This window comes from Somniosus microcephalus, chromosome 12 (assembly GCF_052327205.1).
Source record: "Somniosus microcephalus isolate GS21.2 chromosome 12, FLI_Smic_1.0, whole genome shotgun sequence".
In the NCBI taxonomy this organism is placed as follows: domain Eukaryota; kingdom Metazoa; phylum Chordata; class Chondrichthyes; order Squaliformes; family Somniosidae; genus Somniosus; species Somniosus microcephalus.
The window spans coordinates 158,877,501-158,895,872 of record NC_140998.1 but is presented as its reverse complement, the minus strand read 5'-3'; the positions used below and the strand labels follow the sequence as shown (position 1 = coordinate 158,895,872).

The following is an 18,372-nucleotide window of genomic DNA, read 5'->3' as shown; positions in this document are numbered from 1 at the left end:
GGGGGGAAGTCGGACATCGCGGGGGGGGAAGTCGGACATCGCGGGGGGGGAAGTCGGACATCGCGGGGGGGGAAGTCGGACATCGCGGGGGGGGAAGTCGGACATCGCGGGGGGGGAAGTCGGACATCGCGGGGGGGGAAGTCGGACATCGCGGGGGGGGAAGTCGGACATCGCGGGGGGGGAAGTCGGACATCGCGGGGGGGGAAGTCGGACATCGCGGGGGGGAAGTCGGACATCGCGGGGGGGGAAGTCGGACATCGCGGGGGGGGAAGTCGGACATCGCGGGGGGGAAGTCGGACATCGCGGGGGGGAAGTCGGACATCGCGGGGGGGAAGTCGGACATCGCGGGGGGGAAGTCGGACATCGCGGGGGGGAAGTCGGACATCGCGGGGGGGAAGTCGGACATCGCGGGGGGGAAGTCGGACATCGCGGGGGGGGAAGTCGGACATCGCGGGGGGGGAAGTCGGACATCGCGGGGGGGAAGTCGGACATCGCGGGGGGGAAGTCGGACATCGCGGGGGGGGAAGTCGGACATCGCGGGGGGGAAGTCGGACATCGCGGGGGGGAAGTCGGACATCGCGGGGGGGAAGTCGGACATCGCGGGGGGGAAGTCGGACATCGCGGGGGGGAAGTCGGACATCGCGGGGGGGAAGTCGGACATCGCGGGGGAAGTCGGACATCGCGGGGGGGAAGTCGGACATCGCGGGGGGGAAGTCGGACATCGCGGGGGGGAAGTCGGACATCGCGGGGGGGAAGTCGGACATCGCGGGGGGGGGAAGTCGGACATCGCGGGGGGGGGAAGTCGGACATCGCGGGGGGGGAAGTCGGACATCGCGGGGGGGGGGGGGAAGTCGGACATCGCGGGGGGGGGAAGTCGGACATCGCGGGGGGGGGGGAAGTCGGACATCGCGGGGGGGAAGTCGGACATCGCGGGGGGGAAGTCGGACATCGCGGGGGGGAAGTCGGACATCGCGGGGGGGAAGTCGGACATCGCGGGGGGGAAGTCGGACATCGCGGGGGGGGAAGTCGGACATCGCGGGGGGGAAGTCGGACATCGCGGGGGGGAAGTCGGACATCGCGGGGGGGAAGTCGGACATCGCGGGGGGGAAGTCGGACATCGCGGGGGGGGAAGTCGGACATCGCGGGGGGGGGAAGTCGGACATCGCGGGGGGGAAGTCGGACATCGCGGGGGGGAAGTCGGACATCGCGGGGGGGAAGTCGGACATCGCGGGGGGGAAGTCGGACATCGCGGGGGGGAAGTCGGACATCGCGGGGGGGAAGTCGGACATCGCGGGGGGGAAGTCGGACATCGCGGGGGGGAAGTCGGACATCGCGGGGGGGAAGTCGGACATCGCGGGGGGGAAGTCGGACATCGCGGGGGGGAAGTCGGACATCGCGGGGGGGAAGTCGGGCATCGCGGGGGGGGGAAGTCGGACATCGCGGGGGGGGAAGTCGGACATCGCGGGGGGGGAAGTCGGACATCGCGGGGGGGGGGAAGTTGGACATCGCGGGGGGGGGGGGAAGTCGGACATCGCGGGGGGGGGGGGAAGTCGGACATCGCGGGGGGGGGAAGTCGGACATCGCGGGGGGGGGGGGAAGTCGGACATCGCGGGGGGGAAGTCGGACATCGCGGGGGGGAAGTCGGACATCGCGGGAGGGAAGTCGGACATCGCGGGGGGGAGTCGGACATCGCGGGGGGGAGTCGGACATCACGAGGGAGGGGCGAATCGGACTTCTCGGGGGTCGGGAGGGTAGGGAAGCTTGTTGAGCCTGAGGAAAACGCTTCTGCTCCTCCTTGCCCACAAGCAGTGCAATAAAAGCACTTACCTCACGGTTCCAGCCCTTCGCACCTCCTTTTACCTTACGAGATTCCCGGTTTACCCTACATTGCACTGGAAATACCGAGAGACGCTCCATAAAAAAACTTTCGGTTTTCAGAGGTTTTCGGAAGTGCGGATAAGGGATAGTCTGCCTGTATTATACTTTTAATAGTTACAGGCCTTTATTAAGAAGTTGTTTTTCCTTTAATTAAACATCAGCATTTACAGAACGGGTCACAGGAACTGCAGAAACCAACACTTGCAAAATTACTGCTTGCTCATGATTTCCCTTCGTCTCCTTCTCTCCTGCAGGTGATAACTCTGCTGCAGTACAGTTCCACAGTTTCCAGCCACCCTGCAGTACCTCAACCAAATTGGTCATTCTTTGTTTAAGAGACTGGACAGTGAATGCTGGAAGGCTAATTAATCACAGGAGGCATCACCACAAAGCCCAACTCTGTCCTCAAGTGCACTTTCCAGCAGGAGATGCTGGGTAGTGACCACGTTAGAGAACCTTGGCTGATCTGTTACTCTGGGTAAGATCAGCTAACTTGATATGTGGAACCTTTTATGGTCTGTATAACAATGACAATGGCCTAGAAGATAAAGGCATGACATGTAACACTAAGCCACACATCCCAGAAGATCCTATGTTTGATCCCCAGTCAGAACAATGGTACAGGTACTATAAAACAGCCCAAACATAGCTGGGCTACAAAATGGGTGAAATCAGTCAGGATTCCCACTCCTGAGCATTTTTTTAAAGTGACCTCAGGCTGTAAAGTGTGAAATATACATATGCTGGGTGTGGTTAGAATTGTACTCAGCAATAAAGTCCTCCATCTTTATGTAGCCTGCCAAGTCTCTCCGTCATTGAATAATGGCTAGTTGGGGCAATCCCGATAGCTCAATGATTTTATCCAGCTAAGCCGCACAGTCCAGGTTTGATCCCCAGTCTATGGTAAGTGGTACTACAAGTCCCATCGGAGTCGTGCATTGTGAAAGGGAGTGGAGGGTTTAAGGGGGAAAAGGAAAAAAAAAGTCAGGGCCCTGCTCCTGCCTGGAATTTACCCCAGCATGAAGTGCGCATGTGTTGATGTTGAGCGAGGACAGGACCAGGCTTTGCTGTGATGCCCCATATGGTTAAATAGGCAGCCAAAACTCACCATCAAGACTCTTCATTGGATTGTTCATTGGATTGTTCCTTGGGTGTCAGTACAGGTAGACTATCCTTTATCCGAATTTCCGAAAACCTCTAAAAACTGAAAGTTTTTTCGTTCAGCGTAAGTCGTGCGCACGACATGACCAGAGTGGCGCACGACTTACGCTGAGCAGGGCAGAGGGTCACAGAGTTCCCTCCTGGGTAGGAGATTGCAGGCCGAGCCGGGCAGTGTGAAGGAGGTACCGGGAGAGTGAACCCAATACAGCGGCCCGTCCGATATTCTTTTCTCCCCGCCCCCCCCTCCCCCCCCCCGACCCGACCTGAACCGCGGCCCGTCCGATATTCTTTTCTCCCGCCCCCACCAGACCCCCGACCTGATTTGCGGGCCAGCTTAGTAGGAGTCAGCCGATATCCGGCTTTCCAGAGAAGCAGGAAGGGGAATGAGACACGGAACAGTCGCAAGAGGTAGCCTGAACTTTTAAAATTTATATTAAATACAAATTTCCCAGTCTTATAATAATACCTTCTGAAATCCGAAAAATTCCGAAAACTGAAACTCAGCTGGTCCCAAGGCTTTCGGCTAAGGGGTCGTGTACCTGTACCTGTATTCCATGCTGAGCTGGAGAAAGAATTCTTCGGGCCTTGTGCACCAAGAATATTGATGCTTTCCCCGGGTCCTGTGGAAAGGGTGTGCAACCTCCCTCCAAGGCCGCGTTCCCGCTCTGGGGTTATTAGTTCCGTTCCGAGAGCTCTGCCAAAGCAGGGCCAGGAATGTTAGACATTTTCTAGAGTTCGTGGACCCACCTGATGTTTCCAAACCAAGAGTTAAATGTGAACTGTAGGGGGAGCCATGGATAGCCTGGCTTTAGATGAAATGTAAGTTCAAACTTCGACAGTGCATCATAACTTGAGAAAAGATACTTCACGCTGCGAAAGGCAAAGGAAAAGCAACAATTACGGAGTGAGACCAATCTGAATACAGCAAAGACAACACAAATTCAAATCATTACACAGGATTGTGACTGACCCCTTAACAGTGAATCCACATTTAGGGATGATTTCTGTATTTAAGGAGGCAAATGGGAACCTGAGTTAATACACAAGACTTTGTGTTGCCAATTTCCTGTCAAGCTTTCAAATGTTACTCCTAGCCCCAATTTTTCTTTTGAATACGGTTTTTGCTCTGTGCAGTCGGTCAGTCACTTCAGTCGAGGAGGGGGGGGGGGGGGCAAGATTTAGGAGTATATGGCGCACAAGTCTAAGCATGACCTGGGAACACAGACATTTACCCATGTATAATGTCACAGACAGACTGGGATCACACGTGGACACAAAATTAAATCACATTAAATTCTAGAGCGGCAGATATAAATACAATGCCCAATCACTTTGGAAAGGGAGTGGGAGATAGAGAAAAGTTAGAGGCTTCAAAATCTGGACTCTTCCATTCCCACCTCCCCCTCCCCCAATGATTCTACTACTAGATAATTCCAAGCAGTCTGTAACCGCTACACTTACTCGGTGTGCTGAATCTCAGTCTTCAGAATGTCAAATTTTGATCCCCAGTTCAGCAAATATTCCAATTCATCACCAAGCAACCGACATTGACTCACCACTAGCGAGACGTCAAGTAAAAGCTAGAAAGGCAAAGAGAAGCAGAATGTAACCCAAACCAGAAAGGACTGCTCAAGCCTTTCAATCTACCAGAGTGCTTCATCTCTTACAGGGCTGGAAAAACTCAGGAGCCCTGGGCTGTGAACTGTATTAAAGCACAGAAAGCTGAAGACAGATCAGTAATCCAACAGCCACACTGCAGATTATAGTTTTCACCCTGTATGTTATACGGTGAATCAGACACACTTCAGACTCCGTCCTACTGGTTAAGGTTTTCTAGAATTTAGCCAAAATGAAACTTACGAAAGAGGTAATCTGTCCTTGATCAAATTGGTTTACGAACAACACTTTACACCTAAATTGCTGTTTACAACACAAGATTTTTGTTTAACCAAGAAACCAAGTTGAAGGTTCCGGTGTTTAAATTCAGCAATTAACAGCTATATCAGGGTTTGGGACATTTCTGAATCACAATGTTATAACACTGGAGGAGACCATTTGGCCCATCATGCCTGTGCCGACTGTCTGAAAAAGCTATCCACTTGTCCTATTCCGCTGTCCTTTCTCCACACCCTTAAAAAAAACCATTACCTATTTATTTACCTCCCTTATAGATAATTATTATAGATTCATTTTCTACCACTGTCTGTTAGAGTATTCCAGGTTCTAAATACCTTCTGCATGAAAAAAGTCTCTTAACCACTCTTTGTTCTTTTGGTGAATATTAAACTTACGCTCTTGGATATGAAACAGCCAGTGGAAATATTTGAAAACTACTGAAACATGTCAATTCATCAAAATACATATGTACTCTCGTAGGCCCTTCTCTGCAGTCTCTCTCACTGTGCTCACCCCCTCCCTCCATCTGAAAAGTTGGGACAGTTCAGTCACAGACTTCACTATAGCTGCCAACATGTTGCCCTGGTCAGCTGACACCAGGTACACTTCCACAGCAACATGCTGATTGCAAAAGGCTTTCCTTCTCCTCTGATAAATTGCAAACCAACAGCAGAGTGCTCTGACAAGAACTGGTAAAACTCATCCAATGAGGGGAGGCCAAGTATGAAAGTCAGACCAGACTACAATTTCAACTACTGACCCTTTGGGGTTACAGGTAACAGATTGCTCCACTTTCTGTTTTTTCAAAGAATTCTACCTACTTGCTTCCTCCCCCTCAAAAAAGGAAGCTGTAGTGATGGCAGTGCCACTAAGCCGCTGATAAACTACAGAAAGCAAAATACTACAGATACTGGAATCTGAAATTAAAAACTGAAAATGCTGGAGATACTCAGCAGGTCAGGCAGCATCTGTGAAGAGAGAAACAGAGTTAACGTTTCAGGTCAATGACCCTTCATCAGAACTGGAAGAAGTTAGAGATTAAACAGTTTATAAGTACAGAGGCAGGGAAAAGAAGTGGGAGCAGAAGAGGAAAGAACAAAGAGGAAGATATGTGATAGGGTGGAGGGCAGGAGTGATTAAATGATAAAAGGGATGATAGTGCAATACACTCCAGTCAGATCTTGTATCCGTACCATAGGGAGCAGCCATTCATTTGGGTCTATGCTATGCCAACTGCCTCGACTCGTCCAGTACGTCATAATCAACTCATGAACAAGCTTAGAGTGTGAAGGTGCTTCTTCCTCTGAAAAATAAATCAACAAACTAAAAATTAGTGTTTTTGAATAGCAATCAGTGCGTTATACAGAGGAACACTTTTCATGCAGATCCGACTGGAAATATAAGGCCATATTTTGCAACCCCTATGGGTGCATACGAGGTGCGCACACACCCGCAGGGGCCGCGCAAGTGCCAGGTTTAGGCATGTAAAACGCATGCGCTAAAACCCGGCAGCTGCGATCTGTCAAGAATCTTCGACAGCTCCTCCGCATCCCCGGGAAAAGGGCCTGTGGGTGGAGAGTTGCGCTATTTGTCCAACTTCCGTCTGCTGAAAGGCTGTGGAATTCTTACGCCTGGTAAAAGCAGACGTAAGGCCTGCTTTTACCAGCATAAGAGTTTAAAAAATGAAATGTTATCATTCACTTATACATTAAGATCCCTGTCCAATAAGGGAAGTTTATTTGTAGCCCCGTTAAAACATATAATTCCACCCCCCCAATTAAAAGGTTAAAATATTTAATTAAATGCCATTTTAATTAATTTTATATATGTTAAAAAAATACATGAACACATGAAATAATTTTAAGTCATCGCCATTCATACTTAGACAGTTCCGTACGTACGGACCTGTCAAAAGTATGAATGGGGATTCCCTTCTTTCATTGGTTGGGCCGGCCCACGTGATTCCAGGGGTGCGTGCGAACCGCATGCGCCCCTGGGATACGCGGGCCTCTACGCATTTCTACCAGGAGAGGCCCAGGATCGCAAGCCTCCGTATCTCCTGGACCACCAGGTAAATGCTTAGAAAATTTGATGATCGGAGGCATCCGCCCGCGGGAAGCCGCCGATCGCAAATTCAGGTCCACGGTTTAGTTTTCAAACCAGGATTAACAGCACAAAGAACTTGATAAAATTTATGAATTGAATTAACTTACTTGTTGAGATTTTTTCCCTGAAGTATACAGGCTATAAGCAAAACCGGGTTACCACTAAACGTCTGAATGCTGCTTTGTAATAATTTAAAGATTGCTTGAGCAGCTAGTATGACATGAATTTGTGCTGGAGGTTGCCATCCATGAGCTGTTTCTGTGCGCTTTGATGTTTTAATTATATATAATGTACAGCACAGAAACAGGACATTTGGACCAACTGGTCTATACAATGTTTATGCTCCACATGAGCCTCCTCCCACTCCTCGTTTAACCCTCTCAGCATATCCTTCTATTCCTCTCTCCCTCAGCTGTTTATCTAGCTTCCCCTTAAATGCATCTATGTTATTCGTCTCAACTACACCCTGTGGTAACGAGTCTCACATTCTCACCAATCTCTTGGTAAAGATGTTTCTACTGAATTCCCTATTGGATTTATTAATGATCTTATATTTATGGCCCCCAGTTTTGATCTTCCCCCACAAGTGGAAACATTTTCTCACGTCCAACCTATCAAACCCTTTCATCATCTTTAAGACATCTATCAGGTCACCCCTCAGCCTTCTCTTTCCTTAACTGCAAAATCTGTCCATTGCATCAAAAAGCACATATAATAGTTCCAAATAACTTCAATTATTGGTTTTAAAACCAACTGTATTGGATTCCTACAATTAATCCTGCAGCCATATCCAATTTAAGCAGAACTTTCAACTGATGACAGCATTCCAGTGCATCACATCCCTTTCCATTCTAACCGCGAACATTCCTGTTTTTTCAGTAACCATCAGTCTTTTGCCTCAAGCCACACCAAGTTGCCAGGACAAACTAGCCATCCATGGCAAACTAATGATTATTTTTTCTAGGATAATAAAACTTGGAATTGCTTTAAGTGGAGATTGGGGCCAAGGCACAAACTAAATTTAGTTTTAAACTGGTCATTTTATAGAAATTCAAAGCAGAAAATCTTTGGGATGCTCATTTAAAGGTCCAACTGCACAATCTTTTAACTCACCGTCCAACTCAGATACAAGTTTAATGTCAAGGATTCTCCTGCACTTCTCACCAGGAGAGAGACCAGCACCTGCATTTAAAAACAAAACAAAAGTCAATAAAGTAGTTTGGGGAAAACAGGTCTTAAAATAAAAACAGAAATAGTTTAGAATAGTAACTTTATTAAATAACCCACTGAAAATTATAATTGAAACAACGGGACTGCATTGTATCTTCTCCTTTGCCTTTGAAGTGCACCCCTGGAAGTGGGACTACACTACCGATAGTACAGCCATCAGCGTGGCCTGGCATTACATTTGGAGACGGTGGGGGGCAGGTAAGAAGGAAAATCGGAGATCGCACCCTCAATTGGTACACAAGAACAGTAGTTAGCTATTCAGCCTCTCGAGCCTGTTCCACCATTCAATTAGACCTTGGCTGATCTGTATCTTAACTCCATTCACCACAGGTGTTCCGTAACCCTTATCGAACAAAAAATTATCAAGCTCAGTTTTGACATTTTCAAATCCGCTATTGTTTACAGCTTTGTACTGCTGGCTGAAGTAAACCAGGGTGTGGGGGAGGGAGAACAAATGTTTTGTATCGATTAGTCTCAGTGAGATCATGTTCTCATTAGTAAAATCATTAATGAAGAGGAGTACACTGCTCTCTAATTCATATCACTGGAGGACCCATCGCTGGACAGAGGATTGATTACATAAGCTCTGCTCTGACTAGCTCTACTAAAACATAAAAATAATAGAAGAAATTAGATAGATTCAGAAGAATAAGGTTCTTTAGCCCACTACCATTTCCCATGACACAGATTTGACAACAGGCAGATAGGAGCTCGGTTTCACATTTCATCCAAATGACGGGACCTCCGACAAGGTAGCAGTCCCTTGCACTGGAGTCCTGGCATGAAGCTCAAACCCACAACCTTCTGACCTGTAGGGGAGATTGCTACCAACTGAGCTAAGCTGACAACAGAACAAACCAAAAGGTACAGCTATACTACTTTATGCACTTAGGATCAAGAGTCAAGTGTTGTCAGTAGGATCTCAGTGAAGCACAATGGTTGGTATGTGAGTTTTCACACAAGTCCACTTGAACGATGCATTTAAGGGGAAGCTAGATAAGCTTGAGTGAGAAAGAAATAGAAGGATATGCCGATAGGGTTAGATTAAGATTAAGAGGGGTGGGAGGAGGCTCGTGTATAGCATCAATGCCAGCATAGACCAGTTAGGCCGAACGGCCTGTTTTTTTCTGTGCTGTAGACTCTATGTAACTTGATGTAACTGCGAGACACACACCTGCAGTACGATTATAGCACTTGATTTTCCAAACTAGCATTGAGTCTTGCATAACACAAGGGTGAGGGACTGGTAGTTACAAGTCTGCAACTGGTGGTACTAATCTGAGGCAATTAATTCAGACAGTCACACAGGAGCATACCCAACACACTAAATCATAATGGCTTACGTTAAAATTGTATCTCGGTAATTACAATTGCACTGGTAAAAGACTAATGGATTTATATCTTTGTACTTCCATGTAATTAAATAACATGCTTACACTCAGGCTCTCCAAACTTCAAGGTGAGCTCTAGGGACTCGTACAGGAATCTGTAAACAGCCTGATTATCCTGGCAGAGGAACAATGTCCACTCCAACAGCCTGAGAAGAGAAAATACATTAACATAAGACTACGAGAACAAATATTACACATTCCGAGTTTTAAATAAACCCCTTTTAGAGGAGCAGTATTGGAGCAATAAGAGAACAGACATTCAGATGTGCAAGACTGCAGGCAGTTTAAGATAAATTTGAAATAAATAAAGTCTTCTGCAGTCTCCTGTTACTGGCTGTAAAAAAAATCCAAGACATTAGAAAATGTGATGAAATGTTTGCACGGAAACTTGGATTAGTGCAAGAATATCCAGTTTATCTTTCGATCAATACTGTAATACATATATATTTTTCAGATTTTCTTCTTTCCCAGGTTAATTAGCCCCCTATATTGGAACATTTTGGCAAGAATAATTACAAAATTCAATTTTTGTACCAACAATTTCTCCCTGTATATATTAACCTCCATCTATGCAGATGGTGGTCTGTTGCACTACTATGGATTCCCTCTTTTGGTAACTACCATAAAATAAATATAATATATAGGTCCCTGTGCCTCAGATCAATGATTTGCTTTCCTCCTTCCCATTTGTCCACTATTGACCTAGTTTTTGACAGAGTATGGTTCCATTGATGCCATTGGTCTTCCAACATCTCATCCATTCTTTACATGCAATGCTGGGCAGAGTGGCAACAGGCTCTTTGACGGAGAGCGACATCACAGGAGAACTTAGCCAGATCCTGCTTTTGCCCAAAATCCATACAAACATACTCTTGGCCAGTGGTCAGGAATGTGATTCCTGGCTGACTTTTCCCTCCTTAGCCAAGGCAGCAAGAACAATTATAGTGCCTCACTGGTGCTCTGGACCAGATCAATTAACTGAGCACAGACTGAGAATTGAACCTGGGACTTTCCTAGTCTGAATGGCTCAGTACCACACAGCTTAGAGCATTTACTCACAGCCATCGGACCATGCCTCCTAGGGCTACTCTCAGGAAACACCTCACTGCCACCTCCCATTCTCTGTCTCTTCCATTATATAATGTAAAAGATAGCCCAGGGACAAAAATAATTCACCAGCTTGGAATAATTTCACTGAATCAGTGGTCAAGAGAATAATTCCTGTACAGATTTTAACAGGTCTGAAAGGGAATCATGTCAGATTCTGTATTATGGTAAATAATAGTCGGTCATATTATAATGAATAATAAAATTCTAGTGTGGAATAAAGTGCCACCTTGAAAGAGTGCAACTCCACAGGTAAGTACCATCATTAATAATTCTTACTAGGAGAACTCCCAGCAATTGCAATAATGACCAGCAGAAAACTAGCAAAAATGTTCTCCATTTATATCCTTTGCCAGATGCCTGTTAGCAACCATTTCTGGGAGCTGCTATAGACTGGACATACTGCCAGGGAAAGAGGGGTTTCCTTCAGTACTTACACCACACAGACCAGGGATCGATCTTTGGTGGTTTACGAGATCGATCACAACAGAATGGGCCTTTCTGCCAAATAACTACAGGAAACTTTCTGTTATCCAGCACGGACGGGACCGACGTGGTGCCGGTTCATCAACAATTCCGGATAACCGAACGCTATAGTAAAAGATACGGAGCTCAGAGCTCCGTATAAAGCAACAAACCCTGTTACAGCTTCAGAACAATCAGCACAAGTTGCAAGCGTCTCTGTAGCTTAGCAACAGCTGCAGCTACACCCTTGCACAGCAACAAATGGAGTAAAAAAAATAAAAGTTACCTGAACCTACTCCTGAATTTTGCCGGTTAACCGACATTTCCGGTTATTTAGGGGCCGGTTAATCGAAAGTTTCCTGTACTAGCAAAAACAAAGAATGGGACGTACAGTCCCCCACTGCTTTTCGCAGGCACGCTCGTGCAAATGCAATCACCAATAGAACATCTGAAGAAAATTTATTTTCCTCTCTCTCTGTAACAAGCCCCGTTTTCGTTGTCTGAAAACATGTGCGGACTGTATCGAAACTAGACTGAAACATCCGACGCACTGAGATTAATTGTTTAAATAGGTACATACATCCCTCAGACGCTTTCATGAAAGGTCTTTTTTTTTTTTTTTAAATTATGAAGCATAACCTTGTTTGTAAAACTGCAACATGTATCCCAGGTTAGTGAGTGAAATTAACCCAGTGATTGGGAACTACAGCCAACTGAACGGCAAATAGGACGAAAACACAGCCATTTGTTTTAGCGCGAGGATCCCATTCCCTGTTTGTACAGAATCATTGCCAGATGACACTAGTGACTATTGCTGCATTGTATTCATTTCTAAAGAGAAAGCCTTTTGATACAAAACAGAAGAGGGCATTGACGCAAGAAAACTACGAAGCACTTGGTTTGAGTATAAAACAAGGCTTTAATCAACTGTTTCACAACCATGAGTTTCTAGTTACATCACCAGTTCCTGGTTACAAAAACGTCCTGAGCAAGCTGGGCCCACGCCCGAGTATTTATACTTTCCTTGGACGGCGCCACCAGCTGGCCGCCCAGTGTCATCTCATGAGTCATTTCTACATGATGGTAAGATTCATGACAGGCATCACTATTGAAAGGAGCACACCGTGGGGATTAAGGAGAGTGTTATGTTTAAACTGCACATCCTTTTTGAATCTTGGAGATAATTATATTGCTGTCATTAATAACATGTTTACTTTCATTATAAGAGTTTGGCTGAAAGGCTTCTTGATTTTATCTGATATTAGTCACAGAATTAATCTTACACTTTTTTTTGCAAATCAACAGAAATATTTTTACTTTTTTTTTTAAATAACACGGATGGTTAGTGTTAGCTTGGCGTGTCAGTGTAACACGCCACCCATTCACATCTTTTAGGACCAGAACTTTAAATGTTTCCCACATATCGAACAGAAGTTCCACCTTACGCAGGATAAACTAAATATCAATTCAACAGGAATCCAAATTTTACAAACAAAGGAACAAAACGAAAGAGCAACCAGACTGGCTCTTTGACAATAAAGTCTGGTGCCAGCAGAGGAAGGTGTAGAATTTGCCTGTCGTGAACCAAGGGTGATTTCTGCATTAACTGGGCTTATGCAAGTAATCAAGGTGATAAAAAAAAGTGGAAATGTTAACTTTGCAAGAAGACAGATGTTGGTTTTGCTTCACATGTTCTTTCCACATCTGTTAGTCTGTTCTTCTTGCAAAGTTGACATTTCCATTTTTAATCCGGACATATCCAGTCACTGTCGCAGACGCAAAGGCTTTTTGCTGACATCTGACCTGCTCCCACTGAAGGGGCTGGAAATCAAGGAGATGCAGGCGGTTTCTTACAGGGAGAAAGGGAGAGAAAGAAAAGAAACTTTCAAGAAGCTTATACCGGCCATTATACTACATCAGGGGTTGCCATTTGTACAATACAATTTTTACCGCATTGCAACAAAGCTAATGAAGGCTGGAGGAACAGAAATGAGAAAGACTCTTGCAGGAAAAAAAGCTATGGCCTTTTCAGTGCCAACGACTGGTAGTGTAAAACCTGCGGGAATGTGAATTAGGCAAAAACATCAGAGTGCAACACTCCAAAGTATGCCAAACTAGAAGAAAGGACTGGCTATGGATGCGGATTTAAAGAAAAAGAAACCATAATGAGGTGTGAATTAGTGAGTAAGCACAGATGTTTCTGCCCAAAATGAATGGAGCACTTAAGACACTATAACTGGCAACTTTGAAATTGACATTGATGCAAATAGATAATGATTATTGCTTTCTGGCCGATATAAGTGACTGGCCATTTTAAACATGAACAATTTAAGTGGTGGGGACTACACATGTAACAGCAGTACTTATCTAGAGCGATTCTTTCCCTTTAAGCACGGTCTTCAGAACTCCGGCATTGAATCAAAGACCCCCATACCTCATTTGAAAACTTTCTGCAAGTTGATTCTCCCCTTCTGTACCAAGATGACAAGAAGAGCTGCTCCAGGTCTCTGCCCCACAGCCAGAGGAGGTTTTCTATCAGGGAGGAAACTGCCACCCTCATTTCCCTCTGGCAGCACAGCAGAGATTTGCAACTCTCCGCCTCAAGCCCTACACCCTTCGGTGTACACAATACATTTCAAGCCTGTTGCATGAACATCAGCTGCTAAAAAGTGAATGAGGTGCGTGTGTTTCAATACTCACTCCTGGAATTCTTCTTTAAGATCCCACAACTTGGCAGCTTTTTCCTGTAGCGCTTTTTCAGCAAGAACTTTGGCGAGTTGACTGGGGAAGAAAAAAATATGGTTTAAATAAAACACGAGGAAAATGAAAAGTACATAGGATGAAAATTAGCTGAAATATTAGATAAACTGAGTTGGAGGGCTGCTGGGCAGCTCGGGTGAAAGAGTGCTACCTTTACATGGTGGGCACACCTTCACTGGCCTATGCAGAATGGGGCAGGGAAGGGTGCCCATGAGCATGTTGGATATCTAATGGGCGGCCGAATAGATACCGTCCGAGACTAATTTCTAGGTCAACATGTCATGCTACATGAAAGAAGGCAGGCCAGGGTGATCAATAGTCAGCGTCACCCTTTGGTTACACTAGCCAAGATCCCACCAACCATATCTGTGATCTCTGGCAAGTTTACCTGGGAATGACTAAGTAACCTGTCTTCTCAGGGTCAGCAGAGAGGCAGATGCTGCACTGTGTCGTCTTCTGCAAATACAACTACAACTACAGTGCAGCACTGAGTGCGAGTAGCAGAGAGTGCCATTGAGAGTTTGGGTGAGTGGGGTGTTAGGCGCTGTTTCGGTTTTGTTTCTGCCTTGTTTTTCCTGCCAGCCTCCGGATTAGCAGACAACACGGAGGCGGAGCGGCGAGGCCCAGTCGAGGCAGCCGGAAGCAGCAGCGGGTGTCGAGCCGAGCCGCAGCAGCGAGGAGAGGCAGCCTAAACAGGCTCCACAGGCAACATTCCAAGGGGAGGTCAGAATTCAAAAGTGACATCACAGCCAAGCTGGTAGGTGATTAGCTGGTTGGTGAGTACTTTTCCTTCCCTTTTAAGCCTTTATAAGTTGGTAAGTTCAATTAAATAGAGGTGTGATATTCACCATCTAGAATCGGGGCAGAGGGTATTTAAAAATAATAATAAATTTAATTAATTACACAGAATGGGAGAGGTGATGTGTTACTACTGCGAAATGTGGGAGCTGGTGGACACCATTGATGCTCGTGGTGATTACATTTGCGATAAGTGTTTGCTGCTAGAGGAACTCCGGCTCCGTGTTGATGAGCTTGAGACCAAGCTTCAGACACTGCGACACATCAGGGAGGGGGAATGTTGCCTGGACTCTGTTTTAGGAGGTAGTCACACCAATTAGATTAATTAATTCAGATGTAGTCCGTGACCAGAGACAGGATGGTGTGACTAGAAGTGAGGCAGGTACGGGGATCCAGGAGGTAGTGTTGGAGGAGCCGCAGCCCTTGCTCTTGTCCAACAGGTTAGAGGCTCTTACTCCCTGTGAGGATGGGAACGGGGACTGCGGGGAGGATGAGCAACCTGGCCACAGCACCGTGGAGCGGGGAGCATTCAAGTGGGGGGAGTTAAAAGAAATGTTGTAGTGGTAGGCTATAGTATCGTTAGGGGAATAGATAGGGTTCTTTACAGCCGAGAGCGAGAGTCCCGAAGGCTGTGTTGCCTGCCCGGTGCCAGGGTTAAGGACATCTCCTCTGGGCTGGAGAGAAACTTGGAGTGGGAGGGGGAGGATCCAGTTGTCATGGTCCATGTTGGTACCAACGACATAGATGGGGCAAGGAAAGAGGTTCTGCTGAGGGAGTTTGAGCAGCTAGGGGCCAAATTAAAAAGCAGAACCACAAGGGTAATAATCTCTGGATTACTACCTGAGCCACGTGCAAATTTGGCTAGGGTAAATAAAATTAGAGTGTTAAATGCGTGGCTCAAAGACTGGTGTGGGAGAAATGGGTTTTGCTTCTTGGGACACTGGCATCAGTACTGGGACAGGAGAGAGCTGTTCCGTTGGGACAGACTTCACTTGGCCAGTGCTGGGACTACAATCCTGGTGAATCAAATAACTAGGGCTGTAGAGAGGGCTTTAAACTAAATAAAAATGACAGCGGAGAAGGCAATAGAGCAAGGTAGCAGTGTGGGAATTAAAAACCAGAGCGTGTCAGGAAGGGACAGAATGTATGATGATAAAGGTAAAGCAGTAAAAGGGGTAAAAGCAGGAATAAATTGTCAGAAAACATATTTGAAAGTTCTTTACCTGAATGCACGCAGCATTCGTAACAAAATAGACAAGTTGACGGTACAAATAACTACACATGGTTATGATCTGGTGGCCATTACGGAAACATGGCTGCAAGATAATCATGAATGGGAACTAAACATACAAGGGTATTTGACAATTAGGAAGGACAGACAGGAAGGAAAGGGAGGTGGGGTTGCTATGTTAATCAAGGATGGAATCACTGCAATAGTCAGAAATGATATTGGGTCAAAGGATCAGGGTAGTGAAAGAGTTTGGGGGGAGATAAGGAATAATAAGGGGAAAAAGTCACTCGTGGGCATAGTCTATAGGCCTCTTAACAGTTGCAACTCTGTTGGTTGGAGTATAAATCAGGAAATAGTTGGGGCTTGTAATAAGGGAACAGCTATAATCATGGGGGATTTTAACTTTCATATTGACTGAACTAATCAAATTGGGCATGGCAGCCTTGAGGAAGAGTTCAGAGAGTGTATTAGGGACGGGTTCCTTGAGCAGTATGTAACTGAACCAACCAGGGGGCAGGCAATCTTAGATTTGGTCCTGTGTAATGAGACAGGATTAATAAAAAATGTCCTAGTAAAGGATCCCCTTGGAATGAGTGACCATAATATGGTTGAATTCCAAATTCAGTTTGAGGGTGTGAGAGGTGGATCTCAAACCAGCGTGCTGAGCTTAAATAAAGGAGACTATGAAGGTATGAGAGCAGAATTGACTAAAGTGGACTGGGAAAACAGATTAAAGTGCAAGACGGTACAAGAGCAGTGGTCTACATTCAAGGAGATATTTCACATCTTTCAAGATAAATATATTCCACTGAGGGAAAAGGGGAGTAAAAGAAAAGACAGCCATCCGTGGCTTAGTAAAGTAATAAAGGATAGTATCCGACTGAAAACAAGGGCATATAAAGTAGCCAAATCTAGTGGGAGGATAGAAGATTGGGAAGCATTTAAAAGCCAGCAAGGAACAACTAAAAGATTAATTAAGAAAGGGAAGATAGATTATGAAAGTAAACTAGCAAAAAATATAAAAACAGATAGCAAGAGTTTCTACAGCTATATAAAAAGAAAAAGGGTGGCTAAAGTGAACATTGGTCCCTTAAAGGATGAGACCGGGAAACTAGTGGTGGGAAACATGGAGATGGCAAAGACGCTGAACAAATATTTCATATCAGTCTTTACAGTAGAGGACACTAAAAATATCCCAACACTGGACAAACAGGGGGCAATGGAGGGGGGGGGGGGGGGTGGGAGGAGCTAAACACGATTAAAATCACTAAGGAGGTGGTAGTCGGTAAAATAATGGGACTTAAGGCAGATAAATCCCCCGGACCTGACGGCCTACATCCTAGGGTCTTGAGAGAAGTAGCAGTAGGGATTGTGGATGCATTGGTGATTATTTTCCAAAACTCCCTGGACTCAGGAAAGGTCCCGGCAGATTGGAAAACTGCTAATATAACACCCTTATTTAAGAAGGGAAGTAGACAAAAAGCTGGAAACTATAGACCAGTTAGCCTAACATCTGTGGTTGGTAAAATATTGGAGTCCATTATTAAGGAAACAGTAACAGAGCATTTGGATAAACATAATTTAATAGGACAGAGTTAGCATGGTTTTATGAAGGGGAAGTCATGTTTGACAAATTTGCTCGAATTCTTTGAGGACGTAACATACAGGGTGGATAAAGGGGAACCAGTGGATGTAGTGTATTTGGACTTCCAAAAGGCATTTGACAAGGTGCCACACAAAAGATTACTGATCAAGATTTAAAAAATCACAGGATTGGGGGTAATATACTGGATTGGCTATCTAACAGAAAACAAAGAGTTGGGATAAATGGTTCGTTCTCGGGCTGGCAATCAGTAACTAGTGGTGTTCCGCAGGGGTCAGTGCTGGGACCCCAACTCTTTACAATCTATATTAATGATTTGGAGGAAGGGACCGAGTGCAACATATCCAAGTTTGCCGACGATACAAAGATGGGAGGGAAAGCAGTGAGTGAGGAGGACATAAAAACCTGCAAAAGGACATAGACAGGCTAAGTGAGTGGGTAGAGATTTGGCAGATGGAATATAATATTGGAAAGTGTGAGGTTATGCACTTTGGCAGAAAAAAATCAGAGCAAGTTATTATCTAAATGGAGAGAAACTGCAAAGTGCTACAGTACAAAGGGATCTGGGGATCCTGGTGCATGAAACACAGAAGGTTAGTATGCAGGTACAGCAGGTGATCAGGAAGGCCAATGGAATCTAGGCTTTTATTGCAAGGGGGATGGAGTATAAAAACAGGGAAGTCTTGCTGCAGTTATACAGGGTATTGGTGAGGCCACACCTGGAATACTGCGTGCAGTTTTGGTTT

The 18,372-nt window shown here is 45.8% G+C and overlaps 1 protein-coding gene across 6 annotated transcripts in view; it reads right to left on the bottom strand.

The window, feature by feature from the left end:
• Positions 1–18,372, bottom strand: part of LOC147109625 (outer kinetochore KNL1 complex subunit KNL1-like) — a 50,505-nt gene that overhangs the window by 9,620 nt on the left and 22,513 nt on the right. For all 6 annotated transcript variants that reach the window (XM_086003711.1, XM_086003708.1, XM_086003710.1 and 3 more), the window contains 6 exons: positions 13,935–14,015; positions 9,708–9,808; positions 8,155–8,223; positions 6,129–6,238; positions 4,501–4,619; positions 3,787–3,909 (listed from right to left, as the gene is read on the bottom strand). In XM_086003711.1, the coding sequence (XP_085859837.1) occupies positions 3,787–3,909; positions 4,501–4,619; positions 6,129–6,238; positions 8,155–8,223; positions 9,708–9,808; positions 13,935–14,015 (603 nt within the window). The remainder of the gene's footprint in view (positions 1–3,786; positions 3,910–4,500; positions 4,620–6,128; positions 6,239–8,154; positions 8,224–9,707; positions 9,809–13,934; positions 14,016–18,372) is intronic.